General features: G+C 46.1%; 1 protein-coding gene across 6 annotated transcripts in view; it reads right to left on the bottom strand.

The window, feature by feature from the left end:
* Positions 1–5,773: 5,773 nt before the first annotated feature.
* The window catches only part of LOC142585064 (uncharacterized), a 91,554-nt gene continuing 77,007 nt past the window's right edge, over positions 5,774–20,320 (bottom strand). For all 6 annotated transcript variants that reach the window (XR_012829014.1, XR_012829013.1, XM_075695544.1 and 3 more), the window contains 2 exons: positions 15,299–15,391; positions 5,774–7,289 (listed from right to left, as the gene is read on the bottom strand). Coding sequence is in view for 4 of the 6 variants with exons in the window: in XM_075695544.1 (XP_075551659.1) it covers positions 7,093–7,289; positions 15,299–15,391 (290 nt within the window). In the remaining 2 variants the exon portion in view is untranslated. The remainder of the gene's footprint in view (positions 7,290–15,298; positions 15,392–20,320) is intronic.

The raw sequence follows: 20,320 nt of genomic DNA on the forward strand, positions 1-20,320 counted from the left end.
ACGAGCACCTCGCAGTGTCCACATTCGCACCTGTAACGTGTAATGTGAAAGTAAAAGTAGTGCACGAACCAGAAGTCGGTACAGATTGCACTTGCCATTCGCAATGTTGCGTCCGGCACTTTTGACAGCTCGACTCATAGGTCCATCCAACACGAAGCTACACGCACTGTGCTTGTTTAGGGCTTGGCCCGGAACTGCTTTCGATCGTTAAAACACGAAAATGATACGCCGTGTCATAGCTGGCCGCGAAGGAGAAAGCGAGCAGGTTTCGATTAGATTTAACTGCGCATTGCCAATTCCAGGTAAACTTTCTAACCGACCGATGCAGCACGTAATAACAAGAATCTGTACGTACCAGTCCGTGCTTGAAAGTCGCGACGGCATGTCCAGACTGTCTTCGTCACCCGAGGTTGCATCTCTGGAGCCCTCGTTGCTTTCCCGCTCCGGAGAGCCGGTGTCGAGGCCGCCGTCGTAGTAGGCAACGACGCCGGCAGCGGGAGCCCTAAGCAGCAGGTCGCGCTCGTCAGTGCTCAAATCGCTGAAGTTGAGCCCAGCATCGCGAGCCAATGTGTCGTTGTCAGGGTCCATTGCGACGAGCGTCGAAGTTTGCGTCATAGAATGAAGTACAGCTTATGGTCGGGCGTTTCCCCTTCCGATAGCCGCCATACTCCCGCTTTCGCTCTGCTGTCGGCTCTGTCTTGGCTCTGTTTCTGGCCGCGGGTTTGTGTTTTGCGCAGGAAAGCCGTGGCGCCGTCTGCGGACGCCGTTCTACTCACCGACGGCGCAACGTCACTATGACACCATGATGTCATTACTCCTCGATCGGAGGGCGGGCGATTTGAACTGAGCTAGAGGTATGCGGAAGCTTCAGAACGCATTTTCTCTTGAAATAAGTCTCTCCTTGGCACGAAACAAACGTTTCGAGGTTTCTGGGGTGGTATTTCAACAGTCCACGTTGACTTAATAGTAACCTTTAGTGTCCCTTTAACAGTACATGGACGGCCGTCTCGCCGTCTGGTCGGGGTGGGAAGGAGGAGGTACTATTACGATACCTTCGACAGAAGCTAAACAGACGAGCCGCCGCGAGAAAGACGATGAAGTGTCGGCGCTTTGTGTGCTACCGAGTGCCTTCCTGGGGTGGGCTATTCTGTAAGGTGGCTAGGGCTTCTCGTCTCCTCCTCTCTCGTACAGCTGCATCAAATCAGCAGCGGCCGAAATGGTCCGTCCACTAAGTGGACTCTTACAGAATACCCCCCCCCCCCTGGTGACCTGGCTTCAGTGTAAATACCGAGTAAACAGGCTGTGTCTTTTCACACGTAACAATGTATCACACATATTTTTAAGCCGAACACCAAAGCAACTTTTTTTTTACCTTTAACGGAAAGTATTTTGCGAAAAACTTTAACTTTACAGTTATTTTTCAGGCGATCGGCTAAACCTTCAGAGCTTCAAATATTTTTAGGCTATACTACGTCAAGCGGGATACCATGCTCTATTTCATTTGTGACTTCTGGAATTTTCCCCATTCGGGAAAAACAATTCGAACTTTCCTGTTTTACCGAATTTTGCCGGTGCCGAAAGCAACCAAAGTATTCAAAGATTTCAAGTAATGGTTATTTCGGCAATCACATTACTTCCTTGTCTTCCCATATGCATCATTTGAACTGCATCATACAATGTGCCTTTGAAAAAAAGATATTGTTTCATGCCCTCTGGCTCATCTGAGCAAGAAAAATAAACATTCGCCACAATGCAAGAAATTTTTGGGGAAGAAAATCCACGAGGAGAGCGTGTTTTGAACTTTAGCAAACACGTGGTAATTTTTTAACCATTTCTGTGACGGTCGAAAAAATCCTGGTTGATTTGGTGTGAAATGACCCTACAGCGAACATTGAAGAAAGAATGAGAAGTTAATTCTATTGTGATAGGAGATTTTGATGGAACGAAAGACAAACTTGATTAAAGTTGCATGTTGGGGTGGTGGGTTTATCATGATGGAGGCAAAAGGCGTAGCGTATCAAAAACAGTACAAAAGACAGACGACACATATGTTCGACGCTAACTTTCAACAACGAGTGTTTATTGCAGAATCACAGCGTACCTATATATCTTTCTCACGTTTGCATACTTCGAGCAACCTGATATCATCCCTCGCTTCCCATGCCGACGTAAGAGATGATAGCAGATCGCTCGGAGTACGTGTTCTATTGCAAGCGTGAGAGCGATATATATGTATGCTGTGATCCCACAATAAATACTATTTGTTTAAAGCTAGCGCCAAGCGTGTTTATTGTCTGTGTTCCGTTGTCCTGTTTTTGAGGAGCTACGTCTTTCGCCGCCATCACAGAAACTTCCCATATTATCTCATTTTTTTGATTGCGTTTCAGAATTTCTGGATAGCAAGAATGTTACATAGACGCGCCACACTTCTCTCACTCCCCCGAGTTATGACGGACATTTTGTAGGAAATATTTCCAATACACGCAATGTATGAGCGTTCTAGGGAATCTCACGATTGGTGTCACCTACTTCACTTGTGTTAAAATTTGCCTGCTTATCGACTTGCGGTGTGTTTGGTGTATTTGCTATGGCTTTGCTTCCCTGTAATACAGAAAATAACTTTGGGCGATAGCACTGTGGTCAACGAGGTGGTGCTTGAAATGCCTTGTTTCACTGGTATGTGTTGAAATCCAAGTGGCGCCCGTTGTGCAAAAGTTTTATATTTCTTTACGTTGTGGCAAAAATGATGCATCAGATGACGAAGTTGCCTGACAATCACAAAAGATCGGTGTTACAACATGCCCTGTACAGGGCACTAAGGACACGTTGTAGGGCGAGTACTTGCAGATCCCCAGGCGCAGGTGACAGCAGGCCTCAGGGCAACCCGAGCCTGAAGCCCCCGAAGAAGATCTTCCCCTACCTGGTAAAGGTTGCGGAAAGCAAGCGGACATACGGGGAAGTAATTTCACGTGTTTTCCATCGGAAAATTCACTTCTGGCTTGTTGAAGCGCTCGGAGGTCTGAAAGAAGCGAGGATCGCAGATTGGCAGGTAAAATTGGTGAGCAAGCCATTTGGTCAGCCAGGTTGTTTAGCGGACTCCAGCTGTGTCCCTGATGCAAGTACATGGTAATAATGAAGTGGGACGACTCGTTTAGCCTATTTATTTGTTGGTACATTTCAAATGGCTTTGTAAGTTTCTTCATTCTGCCAAAACGCCGAGGGTCCGTGAGATATTCGGTTCTGCAACGCTTTGTAAAGTACTGACACATTCAGGGGCATCACGCATACCATTGAGCACTAATATAAAAAGACGGCGTCTCCGTGACTTTGATGCGCATATACTTAATTTCAGAGTTACTAGGGCTTACTGAGTAGACCCGTCCTCCTTGTGGAATGACTGCTGCAACCGTGTGTACGAGGCAATGGCTCAGAGAGGCAGTAGTCAAAGTTGTGGACTCTGTCTACTTATATCCGCGAAGATTGCTTGTGGTGCTTGTAGTAAGATACTTGTAACACATCGGAAGGAGGTCATTCTGGGTCGTAGTTAGAGGAAACTCCTGTGACACTTCAACTTGCGGAGGAATGAAATGCTCGAATAACAGTCAATATTACCACTGTCTATCGCGTGTCTCACGTAAAATAACAAGTTGCATTTAAATTTGAGAGAGACTCACATTTTATTATTCTTCTCACGTGGCAGCAAACGCTTTGAGAATTCTTTGAGACCGCCCCGCTTTCAGGATGCCCAGGAATTTCATGATGGACCGGCATTCACAACCCCAATGAATAAACTCGCGCTACCTTAAGACTGTGTAGCAATCTATCCTGCTCAGAAAAGGTTTCAAAGGGGCCCTGAAACACGGTTTGTGCATGATGAATAAATCTTACAAAACGGGAGAGAACGATTCCATTATCATCTGGATCAAATACTGCGTAATTGCTTGCAGCGGGGAACGTATACTGCCTCTGCAAATATCAGTCATGATTTCATCCGGCTTCGCCCACTCCGTCAAACACCCGTCATTTAAACTGCACATATTGACGCCATGACGCCATCATACGTCTATTTGCTAGGTGTGTGAAACGACACGAGCAATATTAAATTTATCAATTGCCACAAGATTGTCCGCAACGGTAACAGTACTTGACGTATTAAAATTTCTAAATAGCTCTGTGTTCAGAGTTCTCACGCGAAAACTCATTTTGTACTTGCGTTAGCCGGCGACCGTCGTCTTCTCGTATTTTCCGTCTTCTCCGCAGTACAAGATCTTAGCGTCGATGAAATTTCGCTAACCGTTTCCACTTTTGAGTGCGCATTTCCTTTTGCTTATAAACTTGTGCACACATAAACTCAATTAAAAACAAGTAGACGCGATGCGCGAACGTGCAAATTGGCCTTTTTCAAACTCTACAATTTGTAAGAGACGAGCTTCAGTTGCGTTTTGCTGCAAATGAACGCTAAACAGCGACGTCGGTGTGCAGTTCTTGGCTGCGAATGCGGCCAGAGCGATGAAATTCTCTGCACCATTTACTGCATGACGAGCAGCTTCAGCAAGCCTGGTTAGGTAGCCGCCTAATAATTTAGTTCAGCCTCTCGTAGGCGCGACAAACGGAAGTAGTGGCATCAAGGTGAACATATAAAATCGATGGGCAGAACTCCCCTCACGGCGGCTGTCTACGGTAATGCGTTCAGCATTGAATCGATATAGCGACACAACATATTCTCACGATGAAAACGAGTAATCTAGGACGCGCGTAGTGCAGCGTTACTCCTCTTTCGCGATTCTCTAAGAACACTCGGCGACATCTCGTGGAACTTCCTCGAAGCCAGTGCCTGACCTCCGATATGCATGGTGTGTTGGTGAGTACAAACGCTGAGAAACGCGTAATGCGGCCACCGGGCTCCTCTCTCGCGTTTCATTCTGGACACGCTGTGCCATCTGTTGGCACTGCCGAGAAGTTCACCCGTGGCCTCCGAGACCAGAAGAGTCGCGTGATGGTGTCTGCGAACGCTCAGAATTCTGCCCTCGCTCTCCACACACCAAGTGGCATATTCTCAGTGTCTAAAGTTGTCGAGCTGTTATTGAAGTGCGGCAGATTCCCAGTGCATTCAAGGCGCGACTCGCTGAAGCGCTGGAGCAAAGGTGTTCACTTAAAGCGGCACATAGGGACTTGATTTGTGGCGCAGCCTGCTAAGGTGTCGAGTCGCTGTGCTTGAGGAACCCTTGGAACGCATGTGCGATTCCACCCAGCATCAAACAAAAGCACATGACCTTTTCGTCATTCTAGAGCGGTGCATTCCCAGTGGCACATACCTAGTTACCCCAGTTTGCGGCAAATAAACACATTGAAGAATAACACACAACCATTCACACATAACATGCGGCCCAAGTTGGCATAAAAAGTAGCAACAGAAAACCAGTCCATACCAAACGTAGGTGTTGCAAATGGGCGTCAGGCAGTTTCATTAAACAGTGGTGCCTACCCAGTACCGCCACTGCAGTGGCCTTTGTCTGCGTAATAGAGGATCGTTGAAAAGCGGCACTATGTACACAATGCCACGCACTCAGTGACCCAAGTTGGTCCAACGGCTGCTTTCGAATACTGTTTCAACACATTGCAGCCAGATGCGCTGCCCATTCCACCGCGCACTATCCAGTGACTCAGGTAGGCGAAAAAACGGTCTGATAGAAAGATGCATGCATACTAACATGGCCCCCTAAATATCCGTGCAGAAACCAAAGAATGACGAAGAGAACGCATTCAATCAACCAATCAATCAACATTTATTTTTGACAAAATGATATACAAGATGGGTATAAGTACTGATTCGGAGGTCCCGAAGTAACAACTGTCGGGGGGACCTCCTAACATGACATGAAAAAGGGGACAGTAGGATCGTGGCAAAGAGTGAGTCATGTCAAATATTATACAATTTCTGCATCGTCATCGGAAATAAACGGTAAGAGAGAAAAAAATCTATTAAAAATACTTTCTGCTGCAAAATATTTCTAATAGAGTGTCCTTTCGTGCGAAATGTTTAGCACGACTTCCATAAAACGTGATGCGGAATCCATTTAATGTATCTTCCCCTTAACATGAAAAAATATGCCATGTCATCACCGCCACAGTATCGTCGTAGCCGTCTTGCTGCTGCCGTTATACACAAGTTTGTTCACAAATGGAATTGTTTAACTTAAACAAACAACATTTGTTTATCAATTGACGCTATAGATTCTTGAATCATGATTGATAACCAACTACCAGAAAAAAAGTTTTACATAGCATCCATTCCTAGAATGCGTAGGATCTGCATAATTTTTATATTTATATCACACACTACTCATTCTAGGGGCATTAAAATTCTTCAAGCGTCGCGGAACATAGCAAGAAAACAGGATTCTGTTTCAGAACGTCCCAGGGTAAATAATTCTAAGCCATCCTTCGCATGGTGGGAAGTTGGGCTGACATCAGTAGAAATATAATTGCGCATAGCAAAGAAATAATCGTGTGCAGCTTTGCCTAACATGGCTGCACCGACAACCTTCTATTAACATGCGATATTTATCATTCGGGAATCTAAACGAGTAGGTGCTGCGTTCACAGGAAAGCCCGATCTGTCCGCCGTATCTCTTTGTCAGTGTTATCAAGCGCCACCGACTTCTATACTCACACATAGCCATTAAATGAGGCCACATTCCAAATTTACGCCCGTACCCTATAAATAAAAGAATGGGATGTAGTGAAGACCATGAGCTTTAATTTGCAAGCTTGTTATCGAGATATCCCGTAAAGACAGGGGCTATGCAAGCCGTATATCGATTCAAAGGCCCCGCACTTGGGACGCGGCTTGCGCCCATGGAGCTGTACCAAAAGATTTTCCAATCTTCCTTTTGTCCTTGAAACTTGAAAATTATTCATAATTACGAACGCTAATGATTTTCTCTTGAAGGAGTCTTGTTTCTTCAAAGGAAGGGCGTATTCGCATTTTCCGTTTTACAGCTGCCTGTGATCTAGTCGACTGCGCAAATTCTTGGAAACATCCTCTTTACGATGCAAGAAACTCCGGGTGGTATCCCAAGTACATGTTGTTTACCCAGATATCGGCAAAGCGCCTCTGTTTAAAGCGGTCTTTAAACGTTCTATACTTTGTTTATACGGACATATATTCTCGTCGTAGAGGATGTAGTAAGTGTCTGCTCCACAGTAGTACTTGTACTCTCTCACACAGTTTTCCTTTGGGAAAAAGAAATAGTTTTCCCAGACGTGCAGTTCGCACTTCAGGCTACCTGAAAGGAATAAGATATTGCATGTACATACATACATACATACATACATACATACATACATACATACATACATACATACATGCATGCATACATACATACATACATACATACATACATACATACATACATACATACATACATACATACATACATACATACATACATACATACATACATACATACATACATACATACATACATACATACATACATACATACATACATACATACATACATACATACATACATACATACATACATACATACATACATACATACATACAACCAAAGCAGGAACGGAAATTCAGTTCCATATATATACAGCATGTCCCACGAAACTTTAGCCAAACCTTAAAAATATAAAAATGCCACCTTGTTGGACATAACCATGCTAACATTGCTTACCGTCGTTTGGAGATACTCAGATTATTTTTGCATCCTGCCTAATTACATAATTAATCTTAATAAATTAATTAACCAACTTCTCAAGTAATAGAATAAGATAAAAAGTGCAAATGATAAAATTGTAAAGCAACACGAAAAACTTTCGATACAACTTTCTGTTGTCAATACGTGCTACGCAAGTGTTTTTCCGAGTGCGAAAGACGCCCGCGTCTACGCGCAAAATTGCACGCGACTGGCCGCTCGAGGCACTTTGCGTGTATTCGTCAGCTGCTTTCACGCTCGGAAAAACCCTTTTATTTAGTACGTACTGAGGAACTAAATGTTCTATCGGGAGTTTTTCATGTTGATCTACAATTTTGTCATTGACAATCTTCATCTAATAATAATATTCGGGTAGTTGATTATTATTTAGATTACTTATGTAATTAGGCGGAACACAAAAAATAATATATCTCCAAGCGATGGCAAGCAAGATTATCTTGGTTTTGTCCAGCAACATGCAACATGTATATTTATAATGTTTGGCTAAATTCACGTGGGACGCCAATGGCATTTTCGACAGCTCACCAAAATTTCTTTACAAAAAGATGAATCCATGTTTAGTCAATGACAGCCACCGATCGAGAAATATAAAGGGATTGAGATAATAAAATACTTTATGCGTTCCGCTTTCCTTTGCACCTGAAGTACATCCAAAGTACCACGTGATATAGGTGACCTGCTTCCTTTAAATCGAGGGGTCGCACAAAACTCTCCCATTTATTGAAAGTGTGACTGATCTACAGCGTTGCTCCTGGAAGAGGAGGGGGAATGGGCCAGTGATGCTAAGTACTAGAAAGACGTTTTGAACACATTAGTTATGCGTGTTTACTCGGGTTCTCCTAACGCATTTAAATGCATAAAAACGCGTACGGAACGCTCAATCACGTACAACGACCTGAACTTGGTGGTTGATCAATCTACTGTCTCTGTGCACGGTGAGTCAAAAATCCAAGCTCTACAAAGTCCTTCTCTCGGATGTTTGCATATTTTGCAAAACAAGATCAATTGATATTTCATTTCTAAATAAAGGCCACGGTGTACACATATAAGCGCTAATTTCAACACCTAAGTATCCAGTATGCTTTTGCATTTTATCAACGATGTTGATTAGGCACAATATTGATTGGGCTACCAACAGATGTCCTGTCTGTGACAACTAAATTTTCTTTGAAACTTCCACTTGAACAAAAGAAATAATGAACATTGCTTATTTAGCCATGATTCTTAAATGCTTCTGCACTCCGGGTGTAAGTAAATGCAACTATTAATCCTTTTTTGCATCTTCTGCGTGAAAATTCATATCGAAAGTTCTCTCACCATATATATGTGAGAGGCCTTGCATATTGTAGCACTCTTCAGTGAAGCACACTAAACACACTGGTTTATTGTGGTCGAACTTTTGCCCGGAAGCTCAATATTAAGCATTCACACACTTTAAAAGAAGAGTTAACAGGAGCCTATTCCACAGTCAACCGCGCCTCTCCGCCCAACGCACTTTTCACGCACCCCGAAAGCCAAGAGCCACGCCGTGGCTTCTCATTGGACGGCAGACTCGGGCGCTGCCGTGAGCGCGTGCACGGGAGACATGCGCTGTATCGCCATGCGTGAGGCGTTGCTGGCGCTCTTCTAATGGCGATGCGACGAGTAATGGGTTTTAGCGATGAGGCGCTTAGAAAGGTACCTCACAAGAGTGCTCGTAACTGGCACGTGGAGAGCTCTCTGCGGCATTAGTCCCCCTCCGAAAACGCATCCTCCCGATGCGTATGAAACAAATTTGTCTATATATGTGTTTTCATTGCCTGTCGTAGTAAGGCTTCATGCGGACTACGTGTACGACCTCCGCATGGATGTGCCGCTTTGATCGCTCTTGTTCATGAGGGATGACTTCGTAATTCAGGTCACCTACTCGGCGAATAACTTCGTAAGGTCCAAAGTATCGGTGAAGAAGTTTTTCACATAGTCCGCGACGACGCACTGGTGTCTATACCCGCACTTTGTCACCCGGGTGTTACTGAACTTCTCTGCGGCGCAGGTTGTAGTCGCTTGCGTCCCTACGTTGTTGCTGGCGGATACGGAACCGTGCCAACTGCCGGGCTTCTTCAGCTCGTGGTAGGAAGTCGTCGACATCGTACGGGTTGTTGTTGTCATCATCTACCGGCAACATAGCATCCAGTGTGGTTGTTACTGTGCGGCCATAAACCAGTTGAAATGGAGTGACCTGGGTTGTCTCCTGTACTGCCACATTATAGGCGAAAATGGCGTAAGGCAAGATTGCGTCCCATGTCTTATGTTCGAGGTCGACATACATGGACAGCATATCGCCCAGGCTTCGGCTTAAACGTTCCGTCAGGCCGTTTGTTTGGGGACGGTATGCAGTGCTTTTTCTGTGACACGTGTGAGTCATCTTCATCAAACATTGCATCAAATCAGCAGTGAAGGCCGCTCCTCCTTCGGTTATCACGGCCATTGGTGCACCATGTCGCAGTACTATGTTACAAACGAAGACATTTGCAACTTCAACTGCCGTTCCTCGCTCAAGGCAGCCAGTTTCAGCATATCGTGTTAAATAGTCCGTGCTACTACGATCCATCTCTTCCCTGACGATGATGTTGGGAACGGGCCAAGAATATCCATTCCAACTTGTTGAAATGGAGTCTTTGGTGGATCTATGGGTTGAAGAAGGCCGGCAGGTTTCACGGGTGGTGTTTTGCGCCATTGACATTCGCGACATGTCTTCACGTAATGCTGCACCTACGCTAACAATTTAGGCCAAAAGTATCTTAGACGAATTCTGGCGAACATCCGGTTTACACCTAAGTGACCCGACGATGGTTCATCATGGCAAGCTTCCAAAATTTCTGGTCGCATGGCTGACGGTACAACGAGTAAGCATTCTTCCTGGTTGCGTTCACGGTTTCTCTTGCAGAGCGCATTATCTCGGAGGCAAAATGATGATAAACCTCTCATAAACATACGTGGGACTTGGACGTCGGATCCTTCGAGGTGATTGATGAGTGGGAGCAATTCTGTGTCGCCCCGTTGACGCTCGGCGATTTCCGAAGCTGTCATCGCTGTAAGAAACGGGAAATCTTCTTCTTCTGAAGGAGTGGACTCCACTGGTGCGCGAGAGAAGCAGTCAGCATTGTTATGTTTTCTTCCAGACCTGTACACGACAGTAATCTCGTATTCTTGGAGCCTGAGGCTCCACCTCGCAAGTCCTCCAGATGAGTCTTCGAGGTTTGCCGGCCAGCAATGAGAATGGTGATCGCTGACTGCACGGAACGGCCTGCTGTAAAGGTATGGTCGGAACTTGCTGATGGCCCATATGACAGCCAAACACAACTTTTCTGTCGCAGAGTAATTTGTTTCAGCTTTCGAGAGACTGCGGCTAGCATACGCTATGTTTTTCTCTTCCCCATTTTGCCACTCAACTAAAACCGCGCCGAGACAGAGATTGCTTGCCTCTGTGTGGACTTCTGTGTCCGCTATCTCGTCGAAGTGGGCGAGGATCGCTGGGGCATGAAATCGTTCCTTGAATTCATTGAACGCAACCTCTTGTTCAGTATGTCACATGAAGGGCACGTCTTCTTTAGTATGTTTCGTCAGAGGTTCGGCAATTTTCGAGAAGTTTTATACAAATCGTCTGTAATAAGCGCTTTAGTCCCAAAAATTGCCGTACCGTATTCTTGTTTGTAGGCTTTGGAAATCGTGCAACGGCAGCAGTCTTGTCGAGATCCGGACCAGTACCTTGCGCGCTAATTACGTGACCCAGGAAACAAAGTTCTTGGAATCCAAACTGGCACTTTTCCGGTTTGATGGTTAGACTTGCCGAGCGGATGGCTTGAAGCACTAAACGCAGCCTCTGGACATGCTGGTCGAATGTTGCGGAAAATACCACTACGTCGTCTAGGTACGTCTACGTCGTCTGGCATGACTGCCATTAAGACCCGAGAGGACACTGTCCATCATGCGCTGGAATGTTGCCGGCGCACAGCAGAGGCCGAATGGAAGCGCTTTCAATTCATACAGGCCGTCTGGGATTACGAAAGCAGTTTTTTCACGGTCTCTTTCGTCTACTTCAATTTACCAATATACGCTCTTGAGATCTAATGAAGAGAAAAATTTTGCATGTCGTAGGCGATCCAACGTGTCATCAATGCGGAGAAGGGGGTATACATCCCGCCTGGTCACACTGTTCCATTTCCGGTAATCAACACAGAATCTCAATGTAATCTCCTTCTTTGTCACAAGGACTACGGGCAACGCCCACGGGTTGTTTGGTGGCTGAATGACATCACCCTCAAGCATCTCTTGCACCTGACTCTTTATGACCTCTCGTTCAACCGTTGACACACGGTACGGATGTTGGTATACTGGCCTGGTCGCTTCGTCTGTTATTATACGGTGTTTAACAATTGGTGTGCTCTGTACCTATGACGAGGTGGAGAAACATTCAGCGAATTCATTTATAAGGTCCTCCATCATTTTTTTCTGGGCTGGCGACAGACTTTGGTTGATCGCAACTGATGTTATGGCGTCATGCATAGTTTGGACAGTAGGCGGCATTGACGCTAAGCTACATACATCTGGGACCGCAGTAGCGCTGTGCAGGAAGGCGATGGCTGTGTTCTTTGCGACGTGCTGAAATTCACTTCCCAAGTTCGTCAGCAATACATCAGCACATCCATCGCGTAGTTGAAAAATTCCTCGTGCTACGCAAATACCTCTTTTCAACAGTAGCTCGACGTTGGCGTCCGCTATACCTTCCGAGTGGTCGAGTGCTTCGTTTCTTACGCGAACCAGCATGCTGCATCGTGGTGGCACGGTTATGTCATTGTCGGTAACCCGCAAGGCAACGTGTTCTATCTCCTCCGACTATTGCGTGTCTATAGCCTGCTTCGTAGAAAATGACACGCTAGAATTCTGCAGGTTGATTATGGCAGCATTTGTTAGGAGAAAGTCCAGTTCGAGTTATGTTCTGTTAGCACGACAAAATCAGTGACGTAAGAAAAACCGCGAATTCCGACTCTCGCTGCACATCTACCCAGGGATGTAATGAGGTGCCCACCAGCCGTACGTATCTGGGGTCCACTCCACGGCATCAAACCTTTTTCCAATTCCTTGGTGAGTGCATATCTTACGACGGAATAATCTGCACCTGTGTCAACTAATGCACTCAATTCATGACCGTCTATTGTAATGCGCAAGTCTGAAGAAATTCTCTGTTCACTTATCTTATTCATCCGCTTCTGTTCGTCGCGGCTGCTCGGTAAACTTGACGGAGGATCTTGGCTTTTTCGAACGTCAGCGGCCTCGCCTCCACAGGTCGCTCACTTCAGTTTTCTGGACGTGGGCTCAGTGAACGACGCCTTGGTGAAATCGAGGATGGCCATGGACTTGGTGATCGGTAGCGTGCAGACGTTGGTGATCGTGACTGGTGTAGGTATCTAGCAGCCGGACCATGTTGTCTGGTCAAGTAGTCCTGAGTTTCGATGGGTCTTTCGCCATTACGGGGACAAGGCGCATTTATCGTAAAGCCGCTAAGACCTGCTCTGCGATATGGGCGCATTCTGTAAGGGTGTCCAGCTTCCCCGCAGTGGAAACAGAGTGGCGTCCGGTCGGGTGCACGCCACACGTCACTTTTTCGTGACCTCAGCTCTGCTAGAAGGCGTCCACTGCGCAGAGACGGCTGGCGGCTGCTGCGGGTCGCGAATGGAGAACTATGCCCGGTCAGTTGACATAACACATCATCGTACGTTGGCACGCGACGTACTGGTGGTGGTTGGTGATGATGAACAAGCGGTTCCTCACGTCCTGGCTGCAGAATGGCGTGGCGAACTTCATCTCGAATGACGGCGGCGAGAGTTGAAACTGTCCGCGTGACTTCCGGTAGCTGCAGCTTTCGAAGCTCCTCCTTTACGATTGATGTTACTTCGGTGTTACTGCCTGGGCCTGCTGACAGGATATCGGCCGGTGCGCTGGTGACATTGGTGACATCATTGGTGATTGTAGTGATGGGGACACTCTCCAGCGCCTTCTCTATGGTCGTCGCTTCGGTGCGAAACTCAGCAACACTGTGTGGTGGGTTGCGGACGAGTCCTGCAAACTGCTCCTGCTTAACGCCCTGCATCAGATGACGTAATTATTTCTCTTCGTTCATGTCTGGACCAGCGCGCGTGAGGAGACGGGACATGCCCTCGATATACATGCCGACACTCTCGTTAGTGCGCTGGTTTCTGGCTTGTAGAGTGTGCTCTGCCTTCTCTCGCCGATCGGCACTGGCATACGCGGCAAGCAGCTGTCGCCGAAATTCTTCCCATGAAGATAGCGTCGCTTCATGATTGACGTACCACGTCCTCGCTGACTCTTCTAACGCGAAGTACACGTTGCGAAGCTTCCGTGTCTCTAAGTGCTCTAACCAGTCCTCCACATCTTCGAACGCATCGCCGTGGAAGGACTCGGGCGTGCTTGGTGGGTACACGATGAGCTGGGACGATGCCACTGCGCTGGTCATGGTTGCACCGTCGCTGGGAACTGTTGCCTGCACTGCTGCAGCAACAGGACGTGGTCCGAACTCGGGTGGGTCTCCTCGGATGCGGCGGGTTGTGCGCTGGTGTACTGGAGTGAGTTCCCTGAGTTCCAATCGCTGAGGGTCGGGGCTCCGTTCTCTTACGAACTCGGGACTTCCAATCATACCCCGCACCTCCACCAGAAACGTAGCACTCTTCAATGAAGCACACGAAACACACTGGTTTATTGTGGGCGAACTTGTGCCCGGAAACTCAATATTAAGCATTCACACACTTTAAAAGAAGAGTTAAGAGGATCCTATTACACAGCAAACCGCGTCTCTCCACCGAACGCTCTTTTCACGCGCCCCGAAGGCCAAGAGCCACGCCGTGGCTTCTCATTGGACGGCAGACTCGGGCGCTGCCGTGAGCGCGTGCACTGGAGACACGCGCTGTATCACCATGCGCGAGACGTTGCTGGCGCTCTTCTAATGGCGATGCGACGAGTAATGGGTTTTAGCGATGAGGCGATTGGAAAGGTACTTCACGAGAGTGCTCGTAACTGGCATGTGGAGAGCTCTCTGCGGCAATGTTACATTCCACCTTGTTTGAAATCATATTCTAGATTAGCTCCAAAGCGGGTGCATGCGAAAATGCATGAAACTACATTATGTATATCATTGCAATTTTACATGTATCAAAAGTAACAACGCCTTGGTCTAGATTATTATTTCGTCCCAGACAACAATAAGCTCCGTGAGGTACACTATGAATACCACGAGCTCAGAGAAAATTTTGCGTATTATATATGCATGCCAAGGTGCAAAAGGATACTACTATTAATACACATAAGCAAAATTTTTTCGACAATAAATATGAAACGGTTACGTTCCTCACGCATATGTGGATGTTGCTTTCCGCATATAGCTCTGTTGTTTAAAGAAAAAGAGGGTCTTTGAGGTTCGCAACAAAGGCGCCCGTAAGAAGATCCAGCTTATAAAACAGTAATGTCCCCGTAATATCCTTGGGTTTAAGAAGATGCATAGTTCTTACATGGGCCATCAGAAAATGTAATCACGGCGCACTTGCCCTCCGGGTCATAGTAGTCAAAATAATACATTCTTCCATTGTCGTCATGCTGGCCACCTAGAAAGAAAAACCGATTTCACGTATTCTCCGAGCGTTTGCTGGTCAATACAACTATTCTGCCACATCAACATAACAGTAGAACAGACAGAAGGAGTGCAAGATGATATAGTTAAGTCTTCGAAGAGCTCCTTGATTTGTTTCCGCAGTGTAGCATAAGTAAAGTCGGAGGATCAATAAATTAAGGAGCCACACGACGACAGTTAGCAAAGGCCTCCCCTCAATGTGCCAAGGTAGCTTTCCACTTACTACACTGCAATGCAAAAGTGGAGCAATTTACCGAAGGCGTTACAGCTTTAGATTCAAAACATTAGGACTTTGGAGTGCTGTGAGGAGACTTCCTGCTAGGCTCAGGCAAAGCAAGAAAAGTAGCCTAACCCAAGTCATCTAAATGGTGATAGCGCTATATTCTCTAATATACACGCGAATTTCGGCTCGAACGTCTGCTTCAACCAGAACCATGAAATCGTAGCATTTTTTCTTTTTTGATTTGTGTATCTTTAGATAAACGCTTCATAATACAGGCATATGAATGAGATACACACTGGTAAAAATATGTACGGTATTTTTACAATCATTTTCTTACGACTGACCTACTGGGGTTGTTTATTGGCTGTGGTGTTGATCTGCTAAGCATGAGGTCGCGGGATCGAATGCCGGTGAGGGCGGCCGCATTTCTATGGGGGCGAAACGCGAGAACAGCTGTCTACTTAGAATTAGATGCACTTCGAAAAACCCGAGGTAGTATACATTATTCTAGTGTACCCCCTACGGTGTGCCTCATAATCAGATCGTGGTTTTACCGCGTAAAACCATATAATTTTATTTTTACATTCCTCCAGCTCGTCAAGCATAGTCACCCAGTGTGATGGTTCAGGTTGGGGTCTTAGAATACCCCTAAGTTGCATAACACGTTACCCTGGAGTTTTATCGCATAAACGTAACATTAACGTGTGATTTACGAATACGCATTCGCATATTACATAAACCGGGAAGGCTCAGGTTCGTTATGAGATAATATAGTATGCTACCTGCTGCATCTATTAGCGGGAACCCTATTCCACAAGGGTCTAAATAATGGCGGTTCTTACAGTGTACTGGAGCTAGTGCCAATGAAATACTTCATCCTAGCCATCTAAAAACAAATGTACATCCGCACTTACGCATATTTCGTGCAGCAACAACAATTAGCACTTTCAGATGATATCTGCGTGTTGATTATTAAGATTACCATACCGTCGCACATATCCACAGGGAGGGATAGGCCAAGACGCGTGTAAGCGTCTTTATTATGATGAGGATTCTCATACTATGGCCTATACCGCCCTACAGGGGGTCGGTCATAAAGCGAGAAGTGCATATGGGGCTACGCCTACTAGCTTTAAGATAATCGACGCCTGTTGATGATGATTACAATGTTGATGTTTGTCACACATTGGCACATACTCACAAAGAAGAGTTGGCCAAGAAGCAGGCGGTAAAATGGCACGTACACACAACGGGGGACTGGCCAAAAAGCGGCCGGTATATTTAAAATAAATAAGAAAAAATGAATAAGCACAAGCCGATATGAAAATATGTCACATTGCTTAGGACGGGTATACGCGCGAGCACATGTGCACTCAAGTTTCTGTTACGCATACGACGCGACAATAAAATGCGCAAGTTTCTGGATTTTAATAACATCATCTCAATAACCTCGTTTTACATAGATCTCGATGTGCGTTGGGTCTGTCTAAATAAAAAAAAACAGAGAGAGTGAATCTCAGAATATAGGTAGCCTCCAGGCAACATGCCTTGCAAGGAGGAACGGTGGCGTAAGACAGATTCATTAAAACGTCCCCTGTTCAACTGAGTTCTGGAGTTTTAAGTGCCAAAACCATGATTTAGTTATGAGGCATGAACGTAGTGGGGGCTCCGCATAGCACGGGCGATCAATGCACAGAACATGGGCGTTATTGCATTTCGTCTCCATCGAAATGCGGCCGCCAGCACAACACATAGCCTCTAAGCCACCGCGACGGGTACTGTTAAATTAAGCACGCAACCGTTTGAATACTTTAAACAATATCTAAGCACCACTTGTACTTTGTATTATATGTTTCTTGGACATATATTACACAAATACTAAAAGCGAAAAATTTGGTGACCATCAATAAGAATGGCTGCTCCCTACCTACGCTAAATCCGGGCGCTAGTATTTTTAGCGCATGTGCCTGTCTCTAATATCTTCTCTTTCCTTTGCATTTGTGAAAGTTACTTCTCTTGTCATAGTTTCCACGTACACGGGCTCTATACAATGCATCTTTATAAGATAGCATTGTATCCTGCCGATTCTTCCTTTTGTTTATGACGTGCTCGCGCAAGAGGCAGCTGCCGTTCGCAGTTGCACAAAAATCTTGCTATGAGTGAAAAAAAAAATCATCAACGTTTACGAACGCGAAATTCGAGCGTAGCTGTATACGTGTTTTCATTTCCCGACATATTGGCTGGCGCGGATAACCTGTCTCGTGCGGCACGTTTCAAACGGAGCGAGGAGCGGCGTGACTGCTTAGTTAATTGGTAGATCGCGAGAGGCAGTGCGTGGTTGACGTGCGGGCACGATTCACAGCAGGCGCCGCAGACAGACCTCCGCTCGGTCAGCGCTATGTCTCCATATATGCTATCGGTCGACGCACTCGCCGCATGCCATCGGGGCACATATGACTGCGCGCTACTCTGGCGCCATCTCGTAGCGGTCGTCGCCGCAGAGGCCGTCTTGCGCTGCACTACGCTTTTCTTCTCCCCCTTTCGCCATACTCTTCCTCCGCTTTCCTCCTCGCGCTTTCATCGCTATGGCTGCTTTTCATCCCCCGCTCAGCTCCGCGTTAGCTCTGGGATCTTTCGCTGTGCTCGATCCCTCGGTATCGAGGGGCGCCGAGACACGCCGACGCTCAACGCAGCAACGCGTGCCTCCTAAAAGCTGTGCTCTACTGTGGGAGCTGTAATGTACCTAGGAAGAGCGAAGTCTTACTGAAATATACGTCTTTGCACCACTCGTCTAGCTTGCGAATTCAGCGTCGATGAGGAAGCGCAATCGAATAATCTCGGCAGTTTTATCTAATTATAAAATAACACGTGACTCCTCCACGAAAGAAAAAACGAAAGAAAGAACAGCAAGGTCTTTGTTCAGCCAACAAACCTTTTTACTTCATCTGACGCCTTTTGCTTCCAAAACTGGAAACGACTCCAGGTTTCATTCCCTGAGCAGCTCCCTAACATGTGAATCTTTTAGCAATCTGCCTTATTTTATTGTGCGGCACAAAATTATTCAAAGACAAAAAACTTGCTCGCCGTTTACTGAAAAGTATTGCCTTAGACAAGTGATCCTACCGACTAACAGCTTTTACCTACAAAACAACACTTAGTGCCGTGCTTTCTGCTTTCGCTCTTGGTCTAAAGTTGGAGCCGCCTAGGAATTTTCTGCTATGCAATAAAACTGCTGCAAGTAATTTACGTATAAATGACTTACAATATAATCATCGTTATGTTTCTGCTGGCCTAATTTTGCATATGTTCATAAAGAACATCTGAAGAAAGGTCAAATGGGGTGCTTCTGCTATTTTCTCATTGGCATAAGATGATAAATGTCTGCGCCAGTGCTAAGTTTGGTTTCGTGCCGGTTATTATAAAAACATGTCTCCTGTTAGGAATCATAACAGGCGTATTTTTGCATACTGATTGTCATGGCTTGTCACCCGCTCACCATCGGCGCGAAGTCGTCGACGGGGTATACAAGCCGGCTGGTCGTTCCGTACTCAAGCGAACATAGCGAAAGAGTCAGAGTCGGGAGAAAGAGTGAAAAAAAAAATATTTATCGACTGACAATGACCCAAAGATTAAAAGAAACACAAAAAACACAAGAACACTAACACATGTGCATGCACTTAACCTAGATCTACGATGAATACAAAAAAAAATACAATGAACAGTTAACAATAAATATAGAAATTAACACTACACAAAACACACTTAACGGTGGTCAACTAGAGTTCAAAAGAAAACAAATGATGGCGTACGCATGGCTCGGCAGCAGCAGCAAGTCCATAAAGCGTGAAGTGGACGGCAGAGCTTTCCCGAAGAACGCTGGCCAGCCGATCTTGTTGCGGTGGATGCGATTGCTGGGCTGTATGTCCGGGGAGTCTAGGGGTCCTACAACGTAAAACTATTCCAATATGTTTTTATTCCAATCTCCTGACATCAAATTTCCGTGACCGGCGACACAAGCATCGGGCGGTCATCCGCAAGGTTGCCTGAACAGGCCAATAACACGCCCTCCTTGTTCGTAGGAGGTCACTTTTGTTTGCTTGAAAAACGAATAACATTGCCTATACTGAGCGTCTTGTCTTATCTAATTGGCTGACAAGAGGCGAGCATCACGCTCAAGTAGAGCGGGATTCGATGGGGCTGAGCCACTGCACTGAATATCGATAATTGGATGAGGAGGGTGGTGCGGGCGTTTGCGATTGGTCCGCTTTCCCTTACTTAACTGACGGTGGCTGGTCGAAAATCGCGCCGGCACGCAACGGAAGCTTAAGAATGACGCTAAAACGGATCCTAAGCAAAGAAGAGTTGGCGGAACGAGGCCTTAAACGTGCCGAAAGTTCTCTAAAACGTTACAGGGCCACGCAAAAAGTTTTATTACTTATTATACACAAATAAACCCATGCGCTCCGGCAGGTGCGAATAGCCAGTGCCTTAGCGTTCGGCGGCAGCCATCTTTTATTGCTTTCGGAACGGGGCAGCCTGCGGCTATTCAGAAGAAAGTTCAGTTTGGTTCGGCATATTAATGCACCTTTAACGCGTACACGTCACTTTGACGCGGTGAGTCCTTGCGGTTTTGTGAGGTCGCGTGACAGGCAAATGAAGTGGCTCCAACCCGAAAACTTT

Source organism: Dermacentor variabilis, chromosome 6 (genome assembly GCF_050947875.1).
Source record: "Dermacentor variabilis isolate Ectoservices chromosome 6, ASM5094787v1, whole genome shotgun sequence".
NCBI classification, from domain to species: Eukaryota; Metazoa; Arthropoda; class Arachnida; order Ixodida; family Ixodidae; genus Dermacentor; species Dermacentor variabilis.